The sequence below is a fragment of the Engystomops pustulosus genome, chromosome 10 (genome assembly GCF_040894005.1).
Source record: "Engystomops pustulosus chromosome 10, aEngPut4.maternal, whole genome shotgun sequence".
NCBI classification, from domain to species: domain Eukaryota; kingdom Metazoa; phylum Chordata; class Amphibia; order Anura; family Leptodactylidae; genus Engystomops; species Engystomops pustulosus.
In genome coordinates, this window is record NC_092420.1 from 101,387,438 (window position 1) to 101,407,780 (window position 20,343).

The 20,343-nt window shown below is 53.1% G+C and overlaps 2 protein-coding genes across 9 annotated transcripts; one reads left to right on the top strand and one right to left on the bottom strand.

Annotated features, from left to right (window-relative positions):
* Positions 1 to 3,242: 3,242 nt before the first annotated feature.
* Positions 3,243 to 11,415, bottom strand: CRYZ (crystallin zeta). 7 transcript variants are annotated; one of them, XM_072129244.1, is made up of 10 exons: positions 11,258 to 11,345; positions 11,130 to 11,171; positions 7,827 to 7,943; positions 7,543 to 7,695; positions 7,158 to 7,321; positions 6,383 to 6,434; positions 5,346 to 5,495; positions 5,150 to 5,251; positions 4,267 to 4,362; positions 3,243 to 3,478 (listed from the first exon to the last, which is right to left on the bottom strand). In XM_072129244.1, exons 3-10 carry the CDS (start codon positions 7,935 to 7,937, stop codon positions 3,317 to 3,319), a joined length of 990 nt encoding a protein of 329 aa, XP_071985345.1. In that variant the 5' UTR covers positions 7,938 to 7,943; positions 11,130 to 11,171; positions 11,258 to 11,345; the 3' UTR covers positions 3,243 to 3,316. The 7 variants fall into 7 exon arrangements, with proteins under 7 accessions (XP_071985345.1, XP_071985347.1, XP_071985346.1 ...); XM_072129246.1 differs by lacking the exon at positions 11,130 to 11,171 and having other exon boundaries at positions 11,293 to 11,415; XM_072129245.1 differs by lacking the exon at positions 11,130 to 11,171 and having other exon boundaries at positions 11,216 to 11,296.
* Positions 11,416 to 11,427: 12 nt separating this feature from the next.
* Positions 11,428 to 18,236, top strand: TYW3 (tRNA-yW synthesizing protein 3 homolog). Of its 2 annotated transcripts, XM_072129252.1 has the most exons (7): positions 11,428 to 12,037; positions 12,146 to 12,354; positions 12,644 to 12,724; positions 12,882 to 12,980; positions 13,121 to 13,192; positions 14,847 to 14,980; positions 17,722 to 18,236. In XM_072129252.1, the coding sequence occupies exons 1-7, from the start codon at positions 11,974 to 11,976 to the stop codon at positions 17,933 to 17,935; spliced, it is 873 nt and encodes a 290-aa protein (XP_071985353.1). In that variant the 5' UTR covers positions 11,428 to 11,973; the 3' UTR covers positions 17,936 to 18,236. The 2 variants fall into 2 exon arrangements, with proteins under 2 accessions (XP_071985353.1, XP_071985352.1); XM_072129251.1 differs by having other exon boundaries at positions 11,428 to 12,354; positions 17,722 to 18,235.
* The last annotated feature ends 2,107 nt before the right edge of the window (positions 18,237 to 20,343 follow it).

The following is a 20,343-nucleotide window of genomic DNA, read 5'->3' on the forward strand; positions in this document are numbered from 1 at the left end:
AAAATTGTCTAAGAGGCAGAAGGACTCTGGGGTGTTACCAGAGCACCTCCATGCTGCAGCTTCACAAGCTGTTACACCCTCCTCTGCACTCCCCCCCTCTCTACCTCTGCTGTAATTTTACACAGTGTGCTGTAGCTTCAGAGGCTGTTATACTGTGCAGGAGAGCTTACCCTCCCCTGCACAGTATAACAGCCTCTGAAGCTACAGCAATTTCCCTGGGTTATCAGGATGGATTCTGATTTCCTATAATGAAACCACGAATGTTGTGACCCATTTCCTGAATTGATCCATATGTATTACAGGGACAGGGGTTCTCTGTTTTCATGATATTGATTACCTTTCCATAGGATCAGATAACACGTGTGACCCCCTCAGATCAGCTGATGCACAAGTCCCATCCATTCAACATCTGCAAAGAGTTTTTTATGTTCTCTCTGTGTTTGTGTGTGTTTCCTCCGGTTTCCTCCCACACTCAAACATACGGTTAGGTTGATTAGATTGTGAGGGGACAGGGACTGATGTGGCAGCTCTGTGCAGCGCTACAGAATGTGTGTGCGCCATATAAAGGAATATTATATGTCCATACTGCTGATTTTAAAGGGCAAGTCTAAGACCGAAGACTATAAGACATAGAAAGACTACATTATGAAATTCTAGAACTTTTTATTCTCCCAGAAAATAATTTGACTGTTATATATTAAACCTACTACCACATATATATATACACATATATACTGTATCCATAGTACCCGAGCAATTACTGCCGGAACAGGACCCTAAGGCTGTGGGTAGGGAACAGATGTGGCCGCTCTATATGGGAGTCGATAAACCGCATCATCAGAGGCGATGGTGTTCTCCTAAGGATCCCAGAAAAATGTATTAGTCCAAAACATTCATGAAACAACCGTCATCCAGTGACATAATAGAGAAACTGACTAGCAACAGCGCCACCAAGTGGCCACATAAACGTAAAATGCCTCTGCGAGATCTGACTATGAACCCAAGACCAAGCCAGACCTCAGCCTGTGACTAATGTGTGTCCCCTGGTCCTGTATAACACCTACCCCTGACCCGCCTGGGCTACCACCATCACCAGAGGGGTAGGTCCTTGTACTCCTGACCCGCCTGGGCTACCATCACCAGAGAGGTAGGTCCTTGTACTCCTGACCCGCCTGGGCTACCATCACCAGAGAGGTAGGTCCTTGTACTCCTGACCCGCCTGGGCTACCATCACCAGAGAGGTAGGTCCTTGTACTCCTGACCTGCCTGGGCTACCATCACCAGAGAGGTAGGTCCTTGTACTCCTGACCCGCCTGGGCTACCATCACCAGAGAGGTAAGTCCTTGTACTCCTGACCCGCCTGGGCTACCATCACCAGAGAGGTAGGTCCTTGTACTCCTGACCCACCTGGGCTACCACCATCACCAGAGAGGTAGGTCCTTGTACTCCTGACCCACCTGGGCTACCATCACCAGAGAGGTAGGTCCTTGTACTCCTGACCCGCCTGGGCTACCATCACCAGAGAGGTAGGTCCTTGTACTCCTGACCCGCCTGGGCTACCATCACCAGAGAGGTAGGTCCTTGTACTCCTGACCCACCTGGGCTACCATCACCAGAGAGGTAGGTCCTTGTACTCCTGACCCACCTGGGCTACCACCATCACCAGAGAGGTAGGTCCTTGTACTCCTGACCTGCCTGGGCTACCACTATCACCAGAGAGGTAGGTCCTTGTACTCCTGACCCGCCAGGGCTACCATCACCAGAGAGGTAGGTCCTTGTACTCCTGACCCGCCTGGGCTACCATCACCAGAGAGGTAGGTCCTTGTACTCCTGACCCGCCTGGGCTACCACCATCACCAGAGAGGTAGGTCCTTGTACTCCTGACCTGCCTGGGCTACCACCATCACCAGAGAGGTAGGTCCTTGTACTCTGGACCCGCCTGGGCTACCACCATCACCAGAGAGGTAGGTCCTTGTACTCCTGACCCGCCTGGGCTACCATCACCAGAGAGGTAGGTCCTTGTACTCCTGACCCGCCTGGGCTACCATCACCAGAGAGGTAGGTCCCTGTACTCCTGACCCACCAGGGCTACCATCACCAGAGAGGTAGGTCCTTGTACTCCTGACCCGCCTGGGCTACCACCATCACCAGAGAGGTAGGTCCTTGTACTCCTGACCCGCCTGGGCTACCATCACCAGAGAGGTAGGTCCTTGTACTCCTGACCCGCCTGGGCTACCATCACCAGAGAGGTAGGTCCTTGTACTCCTGACCCACCTGGGCTACCACCATCACCAGAGAGGTAGGTCCTTGTACTCCTGACCTGCCTGGGCTACCACTATCACCAGAGAGGTAGGTCCTTGTACTCCTGACCCGCCAGGGCTACCATCACCAGAGAGGTAGGTCCTTGTACTCCTGACCCGCCTGGGCTACCATCACCAGAGAGGTAGGTTCTTGTACTCCTGACCCGCCTGGGCTACCACCATCACCAGAGAGGTAGGTCCTTGTACTCCTGACCTGCCTGGGCTACCACCATCACCAGAGAGGTAGGTCCTTGTACTCTGGACCCGCCTGGGCTACCACCATCACCAGAGAGGTAGGTCCTTGTACTCCTGACCCGCCTGGGCTACCATCACCAGAGAGGTAGGTCCTTGTACTCCTGACCCGCCTGGGCTACCATCACCAGAGAGGTAGGTCCTTGTACTCCTGACCCACCTGGGCTACCATCACCAGAGAGGTAGGTCCTTGTACTCCTGACCTGCCTGGGCTACCACCATCACCAGAGAGGTAGGTCCTTGTACTCCTGACCCACCTGGGCTACCACCATCACCAGAGAGGTAGGTCCTTGTACTCCTGACCTGCCTGGGCTACCATCACCAGAGAGGTAGGTCCTTGTACTCCTGACCTGCCTGGGCTACCACCATCACCAGAGGGGTAGGTCCTTGTACTCCTGTATGGGGCTTAAACACTGAAACCAGGGTCACTGGGGTAACACCACCGGCCAAAACCAGTCAGGAGGCTCAGAGGACTGACAGCCGTTACACTGATACAATGTATCGCTGCATATTCTATGCTCAGGGCTGCTGTTACACCGGGTTATTACATCATGTGACACAATCCTGGTTCATGGATCTTCTGGATACAATGTAACGTGGTCACATCCAGGAGAAGCTTCCGGCCATAATACACACTGTCCCTCCCCTGCATGAATATAACATAACGGAGAATGAGCCTCCTGAAAAATGCACATTTTAGGGCAACGTTTATTGACATGTTGTTCGATTTAAGTTTTGATCAAGCTCCAAGAACATGAAGCAAATCACAGGACAAAGATCATCTTGCCGGTGGCTCCGCTGTTCTGGATGATGTCCACGTGGGCCTGTGCCGCTTTCTCCAGTGGATACTCAGGTCCAATCAAAGGTTTTAGCCATCCGCTCTCCATCCCCCCATAGAGAGCAGCCGCAGCCTCCCTCCACTCCTCCTAAAATAGAAAACGCCCCTATTATAATACATAAACAAGGAGGCAGCACTATCTGTGCCCATTTATTTTCTATGTAGAGACTGGGAAGCAGTGCTATCTGTACCTATATATTATCCATGTAGAGACTGGGAGGCAGTGCTATCTGTACCTATATATTATCCATGTAGAGACTGGGAGGCAGTGCTATCTGTACCTATGTATTATCCATGTAGAGACTGGGAGGCAGTGCTATCTGTACCTATATATTATCCATGTAGAGACTGGGAGGCAGTGCTATCTGTACCTATGTATTATCCATGTAGTGACTGGGAGGCAGTGCTATCTGTACCTATATATTATCCATGTAGAGACTATGAAGCAGCAATATCTGTACTTATATATTTTTAATGTAGAGACTAGGAAGCAGTGCTATCTGTACCTATAACAATTATAGAGAGACAAGAATACCTGCACATCATTTACTAGGGAGACACTGGAGTCAGCATAATTCCTACTGGTGTAATGTACACAGGAAGACAGGATTGCAGCACTATCTAGACCTATTTTATTGAGAGACAGGGATGCAGCACTATCTAGACCTATTTTATTGAGAGACAGGGATGCAGCACTATCTGTACCCATTTCATTTACATGGAGAGAGATAGAGAGGGATGGAGCCGTAGCAAGATCATCCATAGGGAAAGACAAGGAGGCAGCACTATCTGCACCCATATCACTTACATGGAGAAACAACTGACCTATAACTATAGAGGAAGACGCCTGCGCCCCCTGCATTGTGATGTCATTACCTTGGTGGAGCTGAAGAGCGAGACCCCGATGATACTGGACTCCTTGGCCATTGTGTCCCTGGGATTTATTTCAATAGATCCTCGACAGCCAATGATCTAGAACATAGGAGCCTCGTATGTTACCAGAAGAACCGCACAGGGAACCCGTCACCAGATTTTACCGCACAAACCTACTGGTTCCCTTAGGCCGGGGATGAAATGTCCTTTCCAGAATTCCCTCTTTTATGTGAGATCTCACACATTTACCTATAAAAATCTCCTCTAAAATCAGGAAAATATGACTCGTCTCCCCTCATTTTCACATGAATCAAGTTTAGTGGTTTCAGAGCTAATGGCAGTTAATAAGTCCCTATCTTTAGTTCTATAGCACTTATTACTGGTGTCATATTAAAGATAAGGCTCTGGTTCTGTGAGCTACAGAAATGGACACAAAGGGAGTTAAAAAAAAAAAAAAAAAAAAAAAGCGAGAGGTGGGGACTGGATCTTTACCTGCAGGTTGTTTTTAGCTGCCTGCATCCCTGGTTCTGTAGCCATAATCCTCATGCGGTCTTAAAGATGAGATCCTTTTCTTTAATATGAAACAAAAAGCTGCTTTCTATGTGCTATTAAGCAAAAGATAGGAGACTCTCCCCCGGCAGCCTCTAGACTTGACTCACTTCATGTCAAAATAGGAAGAGAAGAGTCATATTTGCCTGACTTTGGGGGAGATTTTTTATAGGTAAATGGGGGAGATTTCACATAAAAGAGGGAATATTATAAAGGACCTTCATCCCCGACCTAAGGGAACTGGTAGTGTAGTGGGGTAAAACCCTGCTGACAGGTTCCCTTTAAGAGAAACATGATGACCCTGGGCCTGCACCAGATGGGACATCCAGCTACTTACAACCACTCGGCCGCCACTTGTCAGGAGCTTCAGGTCATTGCTGAGGTTCACGTTGGACAACATCTCCAGGATGACATTAACCCCTTCACCTCCTGCGGCCTCCTAAATATTAGAGAGCACAACAATCACTAAATCCTGCGCCCCTCCCCCCCCCCCATGTAATCTATGAGCATAACACGAGACTGTGGCCACTTACCTGGATCTTCTCCATATAATCCTGGTCCCGGTGGTTGAACGCTTTGTGGGCTCCGTTCTGTAAAACCAGATTTAACCCTTCAGGGCTGCCGGCGGTGCCGAATACCTTGAATCCATGGGCCCTGGCGATCTGACAAGCCGCAATCCCGACCTACCAGGATAGACAATGAGAGGTAATGCGAGCAGAGAGACCGCGCCAACCTGTGCCCAGTGTCTACATACTACAGATGTCACCTATCATTGCCCTAGCCCACCAGGAAAGCATTAAAGGGGCTCTCTCATGAGGAGGATCCCTTCCAACATGCAGACTTGTTGTTTCCCTATATTACTGTATTAACTAGGCGCAATAATATACTACATTTGTAAGGGTAATACCTGCTTGGCAGTGGTCAATGAAACCCCTAGACCACCAGGGAGGCAGATTTCATATCAAGTGGTCATCAGGTTTTAGCCCACTAAATTACTAGTCCCCTCAGGTCGATTATGAAATGTCCTGTGTAGAATTCCCTCTATTATGTGGAATTTGCTCCTTTTACCTATGGAAAAAAAATCTCCTCCAAAGTCGAGAACATATGATTTTGGGAGCGACAGAACCAGAGTCATAGGCAGCTAAATACATAGTTGGAAATAAGAGCTGCAGATAAAGATCCAGGTCCTACCTATTGTTTAACTCTCTTGTGTCCAGTTCTCACAGAGCCACATAAGATGATTCTTATCTTTAACATGACACAAGCAACATGTTTCTAGGTGCTATAGAACAGATAGAGGCTCCTGAAGTGACACCAAAGCAACTACTAAACTTGACTCATCTCATGTACAAATAGGATGAGAAGAGTCATATTATCCTGACTTTGGAGGAGATATCTATAGGTAAACCAGTGAGATTTCACATAACAGAGCGGATGCTAGAAGTGACATTTCATACTAGTAGTTCAGTGGGGTAACGCCTGCTGACAGGTTCCCGTTAAGCCCCCACTACCCAGGATATTTTATGAATATGGTATAAACCCATTCTCTAGGCAGGATTCAGTCTCTTACCCCTCCGCTGGCGCCGTGTATGAGGACCACCTCCCCTGGTTTGCCATGGGCTCTAAGTAACAAAAAGAGAAAGGTGCAATGTTCTGCAGAGCAATTATAACAATCGGTAGGTTACAAAATTACAGGATCCAAATTATACACCTCCTTCTACCTCGCAGCTCCCCCCCACCAAGCAGCTCCCCCCCTACACCCAAAGCTTCCCCCCTACACCCGCAGCTTCCCCCCTACACCCGCAGCTTCCCCCCTACACCCGCAGCTTCCCCCCTACACCCGCAGCTTCCCCCTTACACCCGCAGCTTCCCCCTTACACCCGCAGCTTCCCCCTTACACCCGCAGCTTCCCCCTTACACCCGCAGCTCCCCCCCTACACCCGAAGCTTACCCACTACACCCGCAGCTTACCCACTACACCCGCAGCTTCCCCCCTACACCCGTAGCTTCCCCCCTTACCTGTAGCTTCCCCCTACACCCGTAGCTTTCCCCCTTACCTGTAGCTTCCCCCTACCCTGTAGCTCCCTCTTCCTCATTCCGGTTCTGTAGCAACTTGACAATTTAATGGGAGATTATCCTCTTTAAAAAGAAATCAGAACTGTGCCTTGGTACAAAAGAGAGATATATATATATATATACACACACATACACACACATTGTATATATAAGTCTGAAGTGTGCTCCTCTGTAACTAGAACTTTTCATTATAACCCTACCCCTAAAAGGCTGTAACATTTTGGGGCTTATGTTTGGGGGAAACCCTGTATTACATTTCTAGCACTTACTTGTGAAACAGGGCCCTGTAGGCAGTGAAGTAGGGAACAGATATGGCCGCTCCTTGCCTAAAGCTCAGCTGCTCGGGAAGCTGATACACAGTTTCTTCGGAGGCGATTGTGTATTCTGCGTAGCCCCCGGTGATTGTGGAGGTGGTGAACACGCGGTCTCCTTTCTGTACATCACACAACAGATAAAAATGAGAAGTAATTCTAGGACTCGCCCGGGTGTAATGCGTCACTTCACCTGCGGGGGCGCTGCAGGGGAATGAGCTCATCCTGAAAGTTTCCCCCCAGATCCCAGCTGATCATTCCGGACACTCTGATTGGCTGATGGACATGTGACCCTCCCAAGAACTTCTGGGGCGTCCGAATCCGAATCAGACTCATTTCTTACCTTAAATCCGGCCACGTTTTTGCCGACTTCCTCCACAGTTCCTGATATGTCAGAGCCGGGTGTGTAAGGTAAGTTGGGTTTCCGGGCGTAGACGCCGGCTCTGATGTAAGTGTCCACGGGGTTAATGCCGCAGGCGTGCACCCGGATCAGAACCTTAAAATATGAGACGAGTAAAAATATAAAATATAGAGACAAAGCGGCTCCATCATTCCATCTCCAGCCAGACGTGGCAGATACCAGAGAACAATAGATAATGGGGGAGTTGTAGACCTTCATACATGTACCTGGTGGTCTCCTGGGGACGGCACCGGGACATCTGTAAGAAACTTCAACACCTCCGGCTTCCCGAACTCCGCAACCCGAATCGCTCGCATCAACCTCCCCGCAGCGGCCATGACCACCTACAGGGAAGACATCAGAACACTCACAACTAACACAGAACTCCCGGAGCCGGCCCCGCCCACGCAGAGCGCCCAGAGCCGGTCCCGCCCACGCAGAGCGCCCAGAGCCGGTCCCACCCACGCAGAGCGCCCAGAGCCGGTCCCACCCACGCAGAGCGCCCAGAGCCGGTCCCACCCACGCAGAGCCCCCAGAGCCGGTCCCGCCCACGCAGAGCGCCAAGAGCCGGTCCCGCCCACGCACACCTCCTGGATCTGGTTCTGCTCACGCAGCTGATGTTTGTTACAATGTATCCACTGATTCCCTACACTCGGTAAGAAAATAATAATAATTGTACCCATACGTCACAGTCCTGCTGCTACTAACAATATACATAAAGGTCTCATTACACGTCTATCACTGGCTGCAGAGAGCACAGAGCACAGCAGTGTAACTTGCAGCCTTGATGTTACGGTGTCATGAAACTTCCACCCTGAGGTCACAGATTGTCACGACTTTGTAAACCCCGGATTTCTAGCAATGCCTCACAGGATGCCGGAGCCTTAGTGTCATAGAATGATAGAAAGTTTCCATTCACTGACAGCAAGAAGGGCAGTGGTCATCGGCAGGGACAGATGTGACTGTTGTACAGTGTGCGGCACATGACGTGTGACCCGGTCAGCTCTGCTACATCCCAGTAATAAGTTACTGATCCTCTCTGTACACATGACCTTTGCCTGGAGCTTTCTCCTAGTAGTACTGCACACTATGGCGGCAGCTCCGGTGTAAGGTCCTGTGCACAGAGGAGGCTGCAGCACATAACTGGGGGAGACTGCTGGGACTTGTAGTGCTACAGATAGATGAGTCCAACACAACAGATCTGTTATTGCAGAACCACAAGTCCCAGCAATCTCCTCCAGTCCAGCAGGACACTCCTGTCCCAGTACCTGCTCTCCCCCTCCAGTCCAGCAGGACTCTCCTGTCCCAGTACCTGCTCTCCCCTCCAGTCCAGCAGGACTCTCCTGTCCCAGTACCTGCTCTCCCCTCCAGTCCAGCAGGACTCTCCTGTCCCAGTACCTGCTCTCCCCTCCAGTCCAGCAGGACTCTCCTGTCCCAGTACCTGCTCTCCCCTCCAGTACAGCAGGACTCTCCTGTCCCAGTACCTGCTCTCCCCCTCCAGTCCAGCAGGACACTCCTGTCCCAGTACCTGCTCTCCCCTCCAGTACAGCAGGACTCTCCTGTCCCAGTACCTGCTCTCCCCCTCCAGTCCAGCAGGACACTCCTGTCCCAGTACCTGCTCTCCCCTCCAGTACAGCAGGACTCTCCTGTCCCAGTACCTGCTCTCCCCCTCCAGTCCAGCAGGACTCTCCTGTCCCAGTACCTGCTCTCCCCTCCAGTACAGCAGGACTCTCCTGTCCCAGTACCTGCTCTCCCCCTCCAGTCCAGCAGGACACTCCTGTCCCAGTACCTGCTCTCCCCTCCAGTACAGCAGGACTCTCCTGTCCCAGTACCTGCTCTCCCCCTCCAGTCCAGCAGGACACTCCTGTCCCAGTACCTGCTCTCCCCTCCAGTCCAGCAGGACTCTCCTGTCCCGCTACCTGCTCTCCCCTCCAGTCCAGCAGGACTCTCCTGTCCCAGTACCTGCTCTCCCCTCCAGTCCAGCAGGACACTCCTGTCCCAGTACCTGCTCTCCCCTCCAGTACAGCAGGACTCTCCTGTCCCAGTACCTGCTCTCCCCCTCCAGTCCAGCAGGACTCTCCTGTCCCAGTACCTGCTCTCCCCTCCAGTCCAGCAGGACTCTCCTGTCCCGCTACCTGCTCTCCCCTCCAGTCCAGCAGGACTCTCCTGTCCCAGTACCTGCTCTCCCCTCCAGTCCAGCAGGACACTCCTGTCCCAGTACCTGCTCTCCCCTCCAGTGCAGCAGGACACTCCTGTCCCAGTACCTGCTCTCCCCCTCCAGTCCAGCAGGACACTCCTGTCCCAGTACCTGCTCTCCCCCTCCAGTCCAGCAGGACTCTCCTGTCCCAGTACCTGCTCTCCCCTCCAGTCCAGCAGGACACTCCTGTCCCAGTACCTGCTCTCCCCCTCCAGTCCAGCAGGACTCTCCTGTCCCGGTACCTGCTCTCCCCCTCCAGTCCAGCAGGACACTCCTGTCCCAGTACCTGCTCTCCCCCTCCAGTCCAGCAGGACAATCCTGTCCCAGTACCTGCTCTCCCCCTCCAGTCCAGCAGGACTCTCCTGTCCCAGTACCTGCTCTCCCCTCCAGTCCAGCAGGACTCTCCTGTCCCAGTACCTGCTCTCCCCTCCAGTCCAGCAGGACTCTCCTGTCCCAGTACCTGCTCTCCCCTCCAGTCCAGCAGGACTCTCCTGTCCCAGTACCTGCTCTCCCCCTCCAGTCCAGCAGGACTCTCCTGTCCCGGTACCTGCTCTCCCCCTCCAGTCCAGCAGGACTCTCCTGTCCCGGTACCTGCTCTCCCCCTCCAGTCCAGCAGGACTCTCCTGTCCCGGTACCTGCTCTCCCCCTCCAGTCCAGCAGGACTCTCCTGTCCCAGTACCTGCTCTCCCCCTCCAGTCCAGCAGGACTCTCCTGTCCCAGTACCTGCTCTCCCCTCCAGTCCAGCAGGACACTCCTGTCCCAGTACCTGCTCTCCCCTCCAGTCCAGCAGGACACTCCTGTCCCAGTACCTGCTCTCCCCTCCAGTCCAGCAGGACTCTCCTGTCCCAGTACCTGCTCTCCCCTCCAGTCCAGCAGGACTCTCCTGTCCCAGTACCTGCTCTCCCCCTCCAGTCCAGCAGGACTCTCCTGTCCCGGTACCTGCTCTCCCCCTCCAGTCCAGCAGGACTCTCCTGTCCCGGTACCTGCTCTCCCCCTCCAGTCCAGCAGGACTCTCCTGTCCCAGTACCTGCTCTCCCCCTCCAGTCCAGCAGGACACTCCTGTCCCAGTACCTGCTCTCCCCCTCCAGTCCAGCAGGACTCTCCTGTCCCAGTACCTGCTCTCCCCTCCAGTCCAGCAGGACACTCCTGTCCCAGTACCTGCTCTCCCCTCCAGTCCAGCAGGACACTCCTGTCCCGGTACCTGCTCTCCCCCTCCAGTCCAGCAGGACTCTCCTGTCCCGGTACCTGCTCTCCCCCTCCAGTCCAGCAGGACACTCCTGTCCCAGTACCTGCTCTCCCCCTCCAGTCCAGCAGGACTCTCCTGTCCCAGTACCTGCTCTCCCCTCCAGTCCAGCAGGACACTCCTGTCCGGTACCTGCTCTCCCCCTACAGTCCAGCAGGACTCGCCTGTCCCGGTACCTGCTCCCCCCTCCAGTCCAGCAGGACTCTCCTGTCCGGTACCGCTCCGGTACCTGCTCTCCCCCTGCAGTTCTCACCAGCAGCTCCGCCTCCCAGTTGCTGCTCTCCAGTCTCCACCACTGGGGGGCGTGTCCTCATCTGACATGTGACCACATGACCGGCTCTGGCACCGCCCCTGGCAGGTCACATGCTCCTGGGATCACATGGATGGAAGGGCAGAGGCTGCGGATGAAGGTGATGAGGACAGGGCGGGGCTCCAGCAGCTGTGACCACTTACCTGCTTCTACCACCAGGGGGCGTGTCTAGCAGCTGGACGGCAGCCGCCATGCTTGTTGAGGGAACAGTCAACGGCTGTGACACTTCCAATAGTAAAGCTGAGCATTCTGTCCCGTCCGAGCCTCCGTACCTGTCATGGCGACCTCCAGGGTGTAATGTGCAGTCGAGGCAGTCGACCCCATGGAAAGATGTTATTGGTGGGCCCTACACTGCGTGGCCCCTACATGTAGTACATGACCTGGAACTCAACGTCTTCTGATTCCAACTTTGCAGAAATTATTTTGAGTCGTCTTCTTATTGCTGAACCTTGTGACTTCATGGTCTACATCTTCTGCACCCCCAGATAGAGGTAGAGCGCCCCCCGACTGCTATACGGAGCGGGTGAAGTTCTATGAAGCTGATGGTTGTTTCTCTCCGCATTAGAGGAACTCTTGGATTCTCATTGGGTCTGACACCGTCTATCATCTGACCCTTCCTGAATCATGGAGGACTCCGGTCCTGAGCTGGAGGACTCCAGGAGGGTGGACAATGGAGAGGGTCACATCACGTCCTCCCACCAGGAGAATCCACAGGCCCCGTCCTCCCACCATCCACAGGCCCCGTCCTCCCACCATCCACAGGCCCCGTCCTCCCACCAGGAGAATCCACAGGCCCCGTCCTCCCACCATCCACAGGCCCCGTCCTCCACATCTCAGCCCCATGGACTCTTCATGCACTGGAAGCTCCAGGCCACCCGCAAGACTGACCTCAGTAAGAAGGGCAGTGTGGACAAGGACATAGAGGACATTGTGAGGGACATCAACCTCCAGGACTGCTTCTTCACCACCAGCTCCTGCTCCGGGAGGATCATCCTCATAGACGAGGTGACGGCAGGGGAGGTCAATGGGGGTATTCCAAGAGAAATAGAAGGAAAACAGGCGTCATGTGACAGCTGTTCTCTTATCTGATAGGAGGGCATGTGACAGCTGTTCTGGGCTCTGATAGGAGAGGCGTCATGTGACAGCTGTTCTGGGCTCTGATAGGAGCGGCCGTCATGTGACAGCTGTTCTCTTATCTGATAGGAGAAGCGTCATGTGACAGCTGTTCTGGGCTCTGATAGAGATCTGCGCTTGTGTCTCATCTCTTATATAATCTCTTTCTCTTTTGTCTCAGAGTCCTGATGCGTCTATAGTGCAGAAGCAGAACTGTTCCTGGCTTTTTGTAACTCATGATCTGTGCAGGAAAGAAGACGCGGTGAGGACTTATAATGGGCGATTATCAGGGGATTCTCTACTCCATGTGTTCTCAACCCCACCCCCGTCCTCCCCCTACTTATAGGATACGGTGCGATCCCTGTGCGTGTGGCTGCATCATAGACAAATAATCTGATTATTGATCCCCTTTTCTTCAGATTTCAGGTCTTCAAAAAGCCTCTGGAGATGCGGTGCTAAAATTTGAACCCTTCGTCCTCCATGTGCAGTGTCGTGCACTAGAAGATGCTCAGCTCCTGGTAGGAAGAGGGGGGGCGCGGGATGGAGAGGGGGGGGCGCGGGATGGAGAGGGGGGGGCGCGGGATGGAGAGGGGGGCGCGGGATGGAGAGGGAGGGCACAGGAGGTCTTGGGTAACTTGATGTTTCTCACACCTTACAGCACGGCGTCGCCATCGATTCTGGGTTCAGAAATTCTGGAATAACTGTCGGCAAAAAGGGTAAAATTATAATGGTAAGTTCACAGTATTGGTGATAATCTGTGCATTCACATCATCCTCCAGCGCTGTGTGTAGTGGGGGGTCATGTACAGTGTGAATGATGGGGGGGTCATGTACAGTGTGAATGATGGGAATAATGCACCCGTCTACATAGGAGCATAGGCACCCGCAGCGCTGCACCCGTCTACATAGGAGCATAGGCACCTGCAGTGCTGCACCCGTCTACATAGGAGCATAGACACCTGCAGCGCTGCACCCGTCTACATAGGAGCATAGACACCTGCAGCGCTGCACCCGTCTACATAGGAGCATAGGCACCTGCAGCGCTGCACCCGTCTACATAGGAGCATAGGCACCTGCAGCGCTGCACCCGTCTACATAGAAGCATAGGCACCTGCAGCGCTGCACCCGTCTACATAGGAGCATAGACACCTGCAGGTCTGCACCCGTCTACATAGGAGCATAGACACCTGCAGCGCTGCACCCGTCTACATAGGAGCATAGGCACCTGCAGCGCTGCACCCGTCTACATAGGAGCATAGGCACCTGCAGCGCTGCACCCGTCTACATAGGAGCATAGACACCTGCAGCGCTGCACCCGTCTACATAGGAGCATAGGCACCTGCAGCGCTGCACCCGTCTACATAGGAGCATAGGCACCTGCAGTGCTGCACCCGTCTACATAGGAGCATAGGCACCTGCAGCGCTGCACCCGTCTACATAGGAGCATAGGCACCTGCAGCGCTGCACCCGTCTACATAGGAGCATAGGCACCTGCAGCGTCTACCTGGATGCATACGTGTCTGCAGTGCCGCCCTGTGACTGTTAGCGTTAGAGAAAAATGTAGACAATTATTTATGAGCAATGTCCCGGTGCCTGGATCTAGGAGTGATGTCCCGATGCCTGGATCTAGGAGTGATGTCCCGGGGCCTGGATCTAGGGGTAATGTCCCGATGCCTGGTTCTAGGAGTGATGTCCCGGGGCCCGGATCTAGGAGCGATGTCCCGGGGACCGGATCTAGGAGCGATGTCCCGGGGACCGGATCTAGGAGCGATGTCCCGGGGACCGGATCTAGGAGCGATGTCCCGGGGACCGGATCTAGGAGCGATGTCCCGGGGACCGGATCTAGGAGCGATGTCCCGGGGACCGGATCTAGGAGCGATGTCCCGGGGACCGGATCTAGGAGCGATGTCCCGGGGACCGGATCTAGGAGCGATGTCCCGGGGACCGGATCTAGGAGCGATGTCCCGGGGACCGGATCTAGGAGCGATGTCCCGGGGACCGGATCTAGGAGCGATGTCCCGGGGACCGGATCTAGGAGCGATGTCCCGGTGCCTGGATCTAGGAGCGATGTCCCGGTGCCCGGATCTAGGAGTGATGTCCCGGTGCCCGGATCTAGGAGTGATGTCCCGGTGCCCGGATCTAGGAGTGATGTCCCGGTGCCCGGATCTAGGAGTGATGTCCCGGGGCCCGGATCTAGGAGTGATGTCCCGGGGCCCGGATCTAGGAGTGATGTCCCGGGGCCCGGATCTAGGAGTGATGTCCCGGTCCCTGGATCTAGGAGTGATGTCCCGGGGGGACGGATTCTGATGGGACATTTCCTTCTAGGGAAGATGTTATAGTATAATTAGTGACTGTGATGAATGTGATGCTCTTCTCCGGGTGCAGGCGGTGCGGAGCACCCATTGTCTGGAGGTGCCTCTGACTCGTGACGGGAAGATTCTGGTGAGCGATGAATATATCGACTTCTTGGTGCAAACCGCAAATCAGAAGATGGAGGAGAACAAGAGGAGGATTGAGAGGTAAAGCTAAATATTAGATATATCTGTACATCATGCGGGAGGGTCTGTAACACTCTGCTATAGGACTATCCTCTGGAGCGCTGACACTCTGCTATAGGACTATCCTCTGGAGCGCTGACACTCAGGCTCTGCTATAGGACTATCCTCTGGAGCGCTGACACTCAGGCTCTGCTATAGGACTATCCTCTGGAGTGCTGACACTCGGGCTCTGCTATAGGACTATCCTCTGGAGGGCTGACACTCTGCTATAGGACTATCCTCTGGAGTGCTGACACTCGGGCTCTGCTATAGGATTATCCTCTGGAGGGCTGACACTCTGCTATAGGACTGTCCTCTGGAGCGCTGACACTCGGGCTCTGCTATAGGACTATCCTCTGGAGGGCTGACACTCTGCTATAGGACTATCCTCTGGAGCGCTGACACTCGGGCTCTGCTATAGGACTATCCTCTGGAGCGCTGACACTCGGGCTCTGCTATAGGACTATCCTCTGGAGCTCTGACACTCTGGCTCTGCTATTGGACTATCCTCTGGAGCTCTGACACTCGGGCTCTGCTATAGGACTATCCTCTGGAGCTCTGACATTCTGCTATAGGACTATCCTCTGGAGCTCTGACACTCTGCTATAGGACTATCCTCTGGAGCGCTGACACTCGGGCTCTGCTATAGGACTATCCTCTGGAGCGCTGACACTCGGGCTCTGCTATAGGACTATCCTCTGGAGCGCTGACACTCAGGCTCTGCTATAGGACTATCCTCTGGAGCGCTGACACTCGGGCTCTGCTATAGGACTATCCTCTGGAGCGCTGACACTCGGGCTCTGCTATTGGACTATCCTCTTGTGCGCAGACACTCTGCTATAGGACTATCCTCTGGAGCGCTGACACTCGGGCTCTGCTATAGGACTATCCTCTGGAGCGCTGACACTCAGGCTCTGCTATAGGACTATCCTCTTGAGCGCTGACACTCGGGCTCTGCTATAGGACTATCCTCTGGAGCGCTGACACTCAGGCTCTGCTATAGGACTATCCTCTGGAGTGCTGACACTCGGGCTCTGCTATAGGACTATCCTCTGGAGCGCTGACACTCGGGCTCTGCTATAGGACTATCCTCTGGAGCGCTGACACTCGGGCTCTGCTATAGGACTATCCTCTGGAGCGCTGACACTCGGGCTCTGCTATAGGACTATCTTCTGGAGCGCTGACACTCGGGCTCTGCTAGAGGACTATCCTCTGGAGCGCTGACACTCGGGCTCTGCTATAGGACTATCCTCTGGAGCGCTGACACTCGGGCTCTGTTATAGGACTATCCTCTGGAGCGCTGACACTCTGCTATAGGACTATCCTCTGGAGCGCTGACACTCGGGCTCTGCTATAGGACTATCCTCTTGTGCGCTGACACTCGGGCTCTGCTATAGGACTATCCTCTGGAGCGCTGACACTCGGGCTCTGCTATAGGACTATCCTCTGGAGCGCTAACACTCGGGCTCTGCTATAGGACTATCCTCTGGAGCGCTGACACTCGGGCTCTGCTATAGGACTATCCTCTGGAGCGCTGACACTCAGGCTCTGCTATAGGACTATCCTCTGGAGCGCTGACACTCAGGCTCTGCTATAGGACTATCCTCTTGTGCGCTGACACTCGGGCTCTGCTATAGGACTATCCTCTGGAGCGCTGACACTCCTGCTGTGCTATAGGACTATCCTCATGGATGGGGCATAACTTGCGGACAACCCCTTTAGTGCTGAGTGGAGTTGCAATCGCTGAGCCCTCATCATACAGACATGGGGTTTGCTGCATATTGCATCAAACACTCAGCGCTTATACCGCTCGCACCAAACGTTGGTGCTAACTCTTTGATTGCCGCCATTGCCGTTATCACTTCCTATATGGTAGGAAAGATCAGACTGTCTAGGGTTAAAAAAATGTTAAAAAACTAAAAGTTCAGATGACCCCCCCCCCCCCTTTCCCTAGAACTTGAATAAAACAAAATAATCAGTAAAAATCCCCAAATGCCCAATCTATCCAAATATAAAAACTGTTATTCCCAGTGGTGACCCCAAAAAAGGAAAATAGCGCCAACGTGTCCGAGCGCCACTTTTACACCATTGTTTTAATTTTGGAACATGTTTTGTAACACAATGAAACCCGTATAAATTTGTTACCGAACAAAAAAGTAAAGTGCAGATGTTATGTGGAGCAAGAAAGTGGCGCAAATGCGTTTTTGTTTTGTTTTTTGCCAATTTTGCAACATTTTGGAATTCCCAGCTTCCCGGCAGACTGCTTAGAATATTAAATAACATTGATGACAAGTAAAATTTGTTCTGCAGAGAATAAGCCTCGCACAGATCTGTACAGTGAAAACTTATAGATTTTTGGGAAGAAAATAAACAAAAAAAAACCTACGACGTGAAGGGGTTAACTGCCAATTTCTCGCGCCCTATTGATCACAGAACCTGATCTGAAAGATTATTTTTATCTTTAGCATATTTCTAGGTGCTATAGAACTGAACTGGGGCATCTGAAGTGACCCTCCTCAACCTCTAAACTTGACTCATCTTAGTCAAAATATGACTCTTCTCTGCTCATTGTAACATGACATTGAGGGAGATTTTTATAGGTAAATGGATGAGTTTTCACATAAAAGGACACTTCATCCCCCACCTGAGGGGCGGGGAGTTTAGTGGGGTAGAAGCTGTGGGGGTCCCTTTACTAGTCCATGCACCATGTTCTCTTTCTGCAGGTTTTACAGCTGCCTGCTGTCGGCTTTCCACAAGCGACGCCATGTGACCCGTGACGCCGCAGACAGCGATGAGAAGCCGGGGCGGCCGGTATACACCCGGCGGAGGAGGAGGGGGGCGGCAGATGTGGACCGGAGACGGGAAAGTGACCCGAGTGAAGACTCTGAGGACGAGGCCGGGACCAGCATCTCGTTATTTCATGATACGACTGTGTGAGGGCGACCAACCTGGTGAAGAGAAGAGCGTCCATCACATACATCATCCATGTAGTCTGTCCCACCGCCAGCAGGTGGCGCTCTACTACTGCACAATGCAACAAAGTATTTCTCATAGAATTAAAGGGATAAAACATTGATGATCGATCGACCACTGATCAGGGAGGGTCCGGCACTAGTGAATGAGCCCCAGTACCAACCACACCCCCTCTGTACTATAGTGCTGCATGCGGCAGCTGTACCGTGTCCTGACCCCGGGTAGACGGATCTGTACATTTTTAATACAAATAAATATGTTTTTTCGATAAAAGAGAAATATTTTGTTGTAAATGCTGCTCAGTCCTTTCCTTCTTTAGAGAATGAGGCTCCAAATGTCACTTATATCATAAAGCTAAGAGGAGACCTGAGGGGTCACATGAGCGCGCTGGTCTCTTCGCACACTGCCATGCACGGGATAGTGGTGGCGCTTGGTATTGCAGCTGAACTTGTCATCACTGCTGCAGCGCCTCCTCTCATCGGGTTCCCAAATGTTAGACCTTTCGCAAATATCACATTGAAATCGTAGATAGATAAGCGGCGCTTACCGGAATCTTGGGTGCGGGGGCAGGCGACGGGGGGTTTAAAGGCGTTCAGATATCAGATTGATCACCCGTCCTGAACATGGGTGATAAATCTGTACTACACTGGACAGAACCTTTAACTGCGCTTTAGTGAGAAGTTTCCTGAAATAAAATGACAATAATCTTTATATATATATATATAGCGCCATCGTATTCCGTAGCGCCTTACAAATTGTTCATAACTTCAGTCTGTGGCCACAAGGAGGCGTTGTTTAAGCTGTTCCCTGTATGGTGGCTCCGGCTGTGGCCACACATTGCAGCGCTGACCCTGACGAGAACCAGAGAGGATCCGCAGCGATAATGTACTGTAAATACAGATGCAAAGTTTTACGAAAGTATTTGCCCCCTTGAACTTTTCTTCATTTTGCCACATTTCAGGTTCAAACATAAAGATCTAAATTTGCCATGTCCTGTGTGTCCTGACCCCTTTCTATCATAGCCAGCAGTGATCAGGGGTCAGCATGGGTGCTCTGACCTCTCTGTGACTACACCCCCATACACAGCGAGCTGCCATGTCCTGTGTCCTGACACCTTTCTATCATAGCCAGCAGTGGTCAGCATGGGCGCTCTGACCCCTCTGTGACTACACCCCCCATACACAGCGAGCTGCCATGTCCTGTGTGTCCTTACACCTTTCTATCATAGCCAGCAGTGGTCAGGGGTCAGCATGGGCGCTCTGACCCCTCTGTGACTACACCTCCCATACACAGCGAGCTGCCATGTCCTGTGTGTCCTGACACCTTTCTATCATAGCCAGCAGTGGTCAGGGGTCAGCATGGGAGCTCTGACCCCTCTGTGACTACACCCCCCATACACAGCGAGCTGCCATGTCCTGTGTGTCCTGACACCTTTCTATCATAGCCAGCAGTGGTCAGGGGTCAGCATGGGTGCTCTGACCCCTCTGTGACTAGACCGCCCATACACAGCGAGCTGCCATGTCCTGTGTGTCCTGACACCTTTCTATCATAGCCAGCAGTGGTCAGGGGTCAGCATGGGTGCTCTGACCCCTCTGTGACTACACCCCCCATACACAGCGAGCTGCCATGTCCTGTGTGTCCTGACACCTTTCTATCATAGCCAGCAGTGGTCAGGGGTCAGCATGGGCGCTCTGACCTCTCTGTGACTACACCCCCCATACACAGCGAGCTGCCATGTCCTGTGTGTCCTGACACCTTTCTATCATAGCCAGCAGTGATCAGGGGTCAGCATGGGCGCTCTGACCCCTCTGTGACTACACCCCCCATACACAGCGAGCTGCCATGTCCTGTGTGTCCTGACACCTTTCTATCATAGCCAGCAGTGGTCAGGGGTCAGCATGGGCGCTCTGACCCCTCTGTGACTACACCCTCCATACACAGCGAGCTGCCATGTCCTGTGTGTCCTTACACCTTTCTATCATAGCCAGCAGTGGTCAGTGGTCAGCATGGGTGCTCTGACCTCTCTGTGACTACACCCCCCATACACAGCGAGCTGCCATGTCCTGTGTGTCCTGACACCTTTCTATCATAGCCAGCAGTGATCAGGGGTCAGCATGGGCGCTCTGACCCCTCTGTGACTACACCCCCCATACACAGCGAGCTGCCATGTCCTGTGTGTCCTGACACCTTTCTATCATAGCCAGCAGTGATCAGGGGTCAGCATGGGCGCTCTGACCCCTCTGTGACTACACCCCCCATACACAGCGAGCTGCCATGTCCTGTGTGTCCTGACACCTTTCTATCATAGCCAGCAGTGATCAGGGGTCAGGATGGGCGCTCTGACCCCTCTGTGACTACACCCCCCATACACA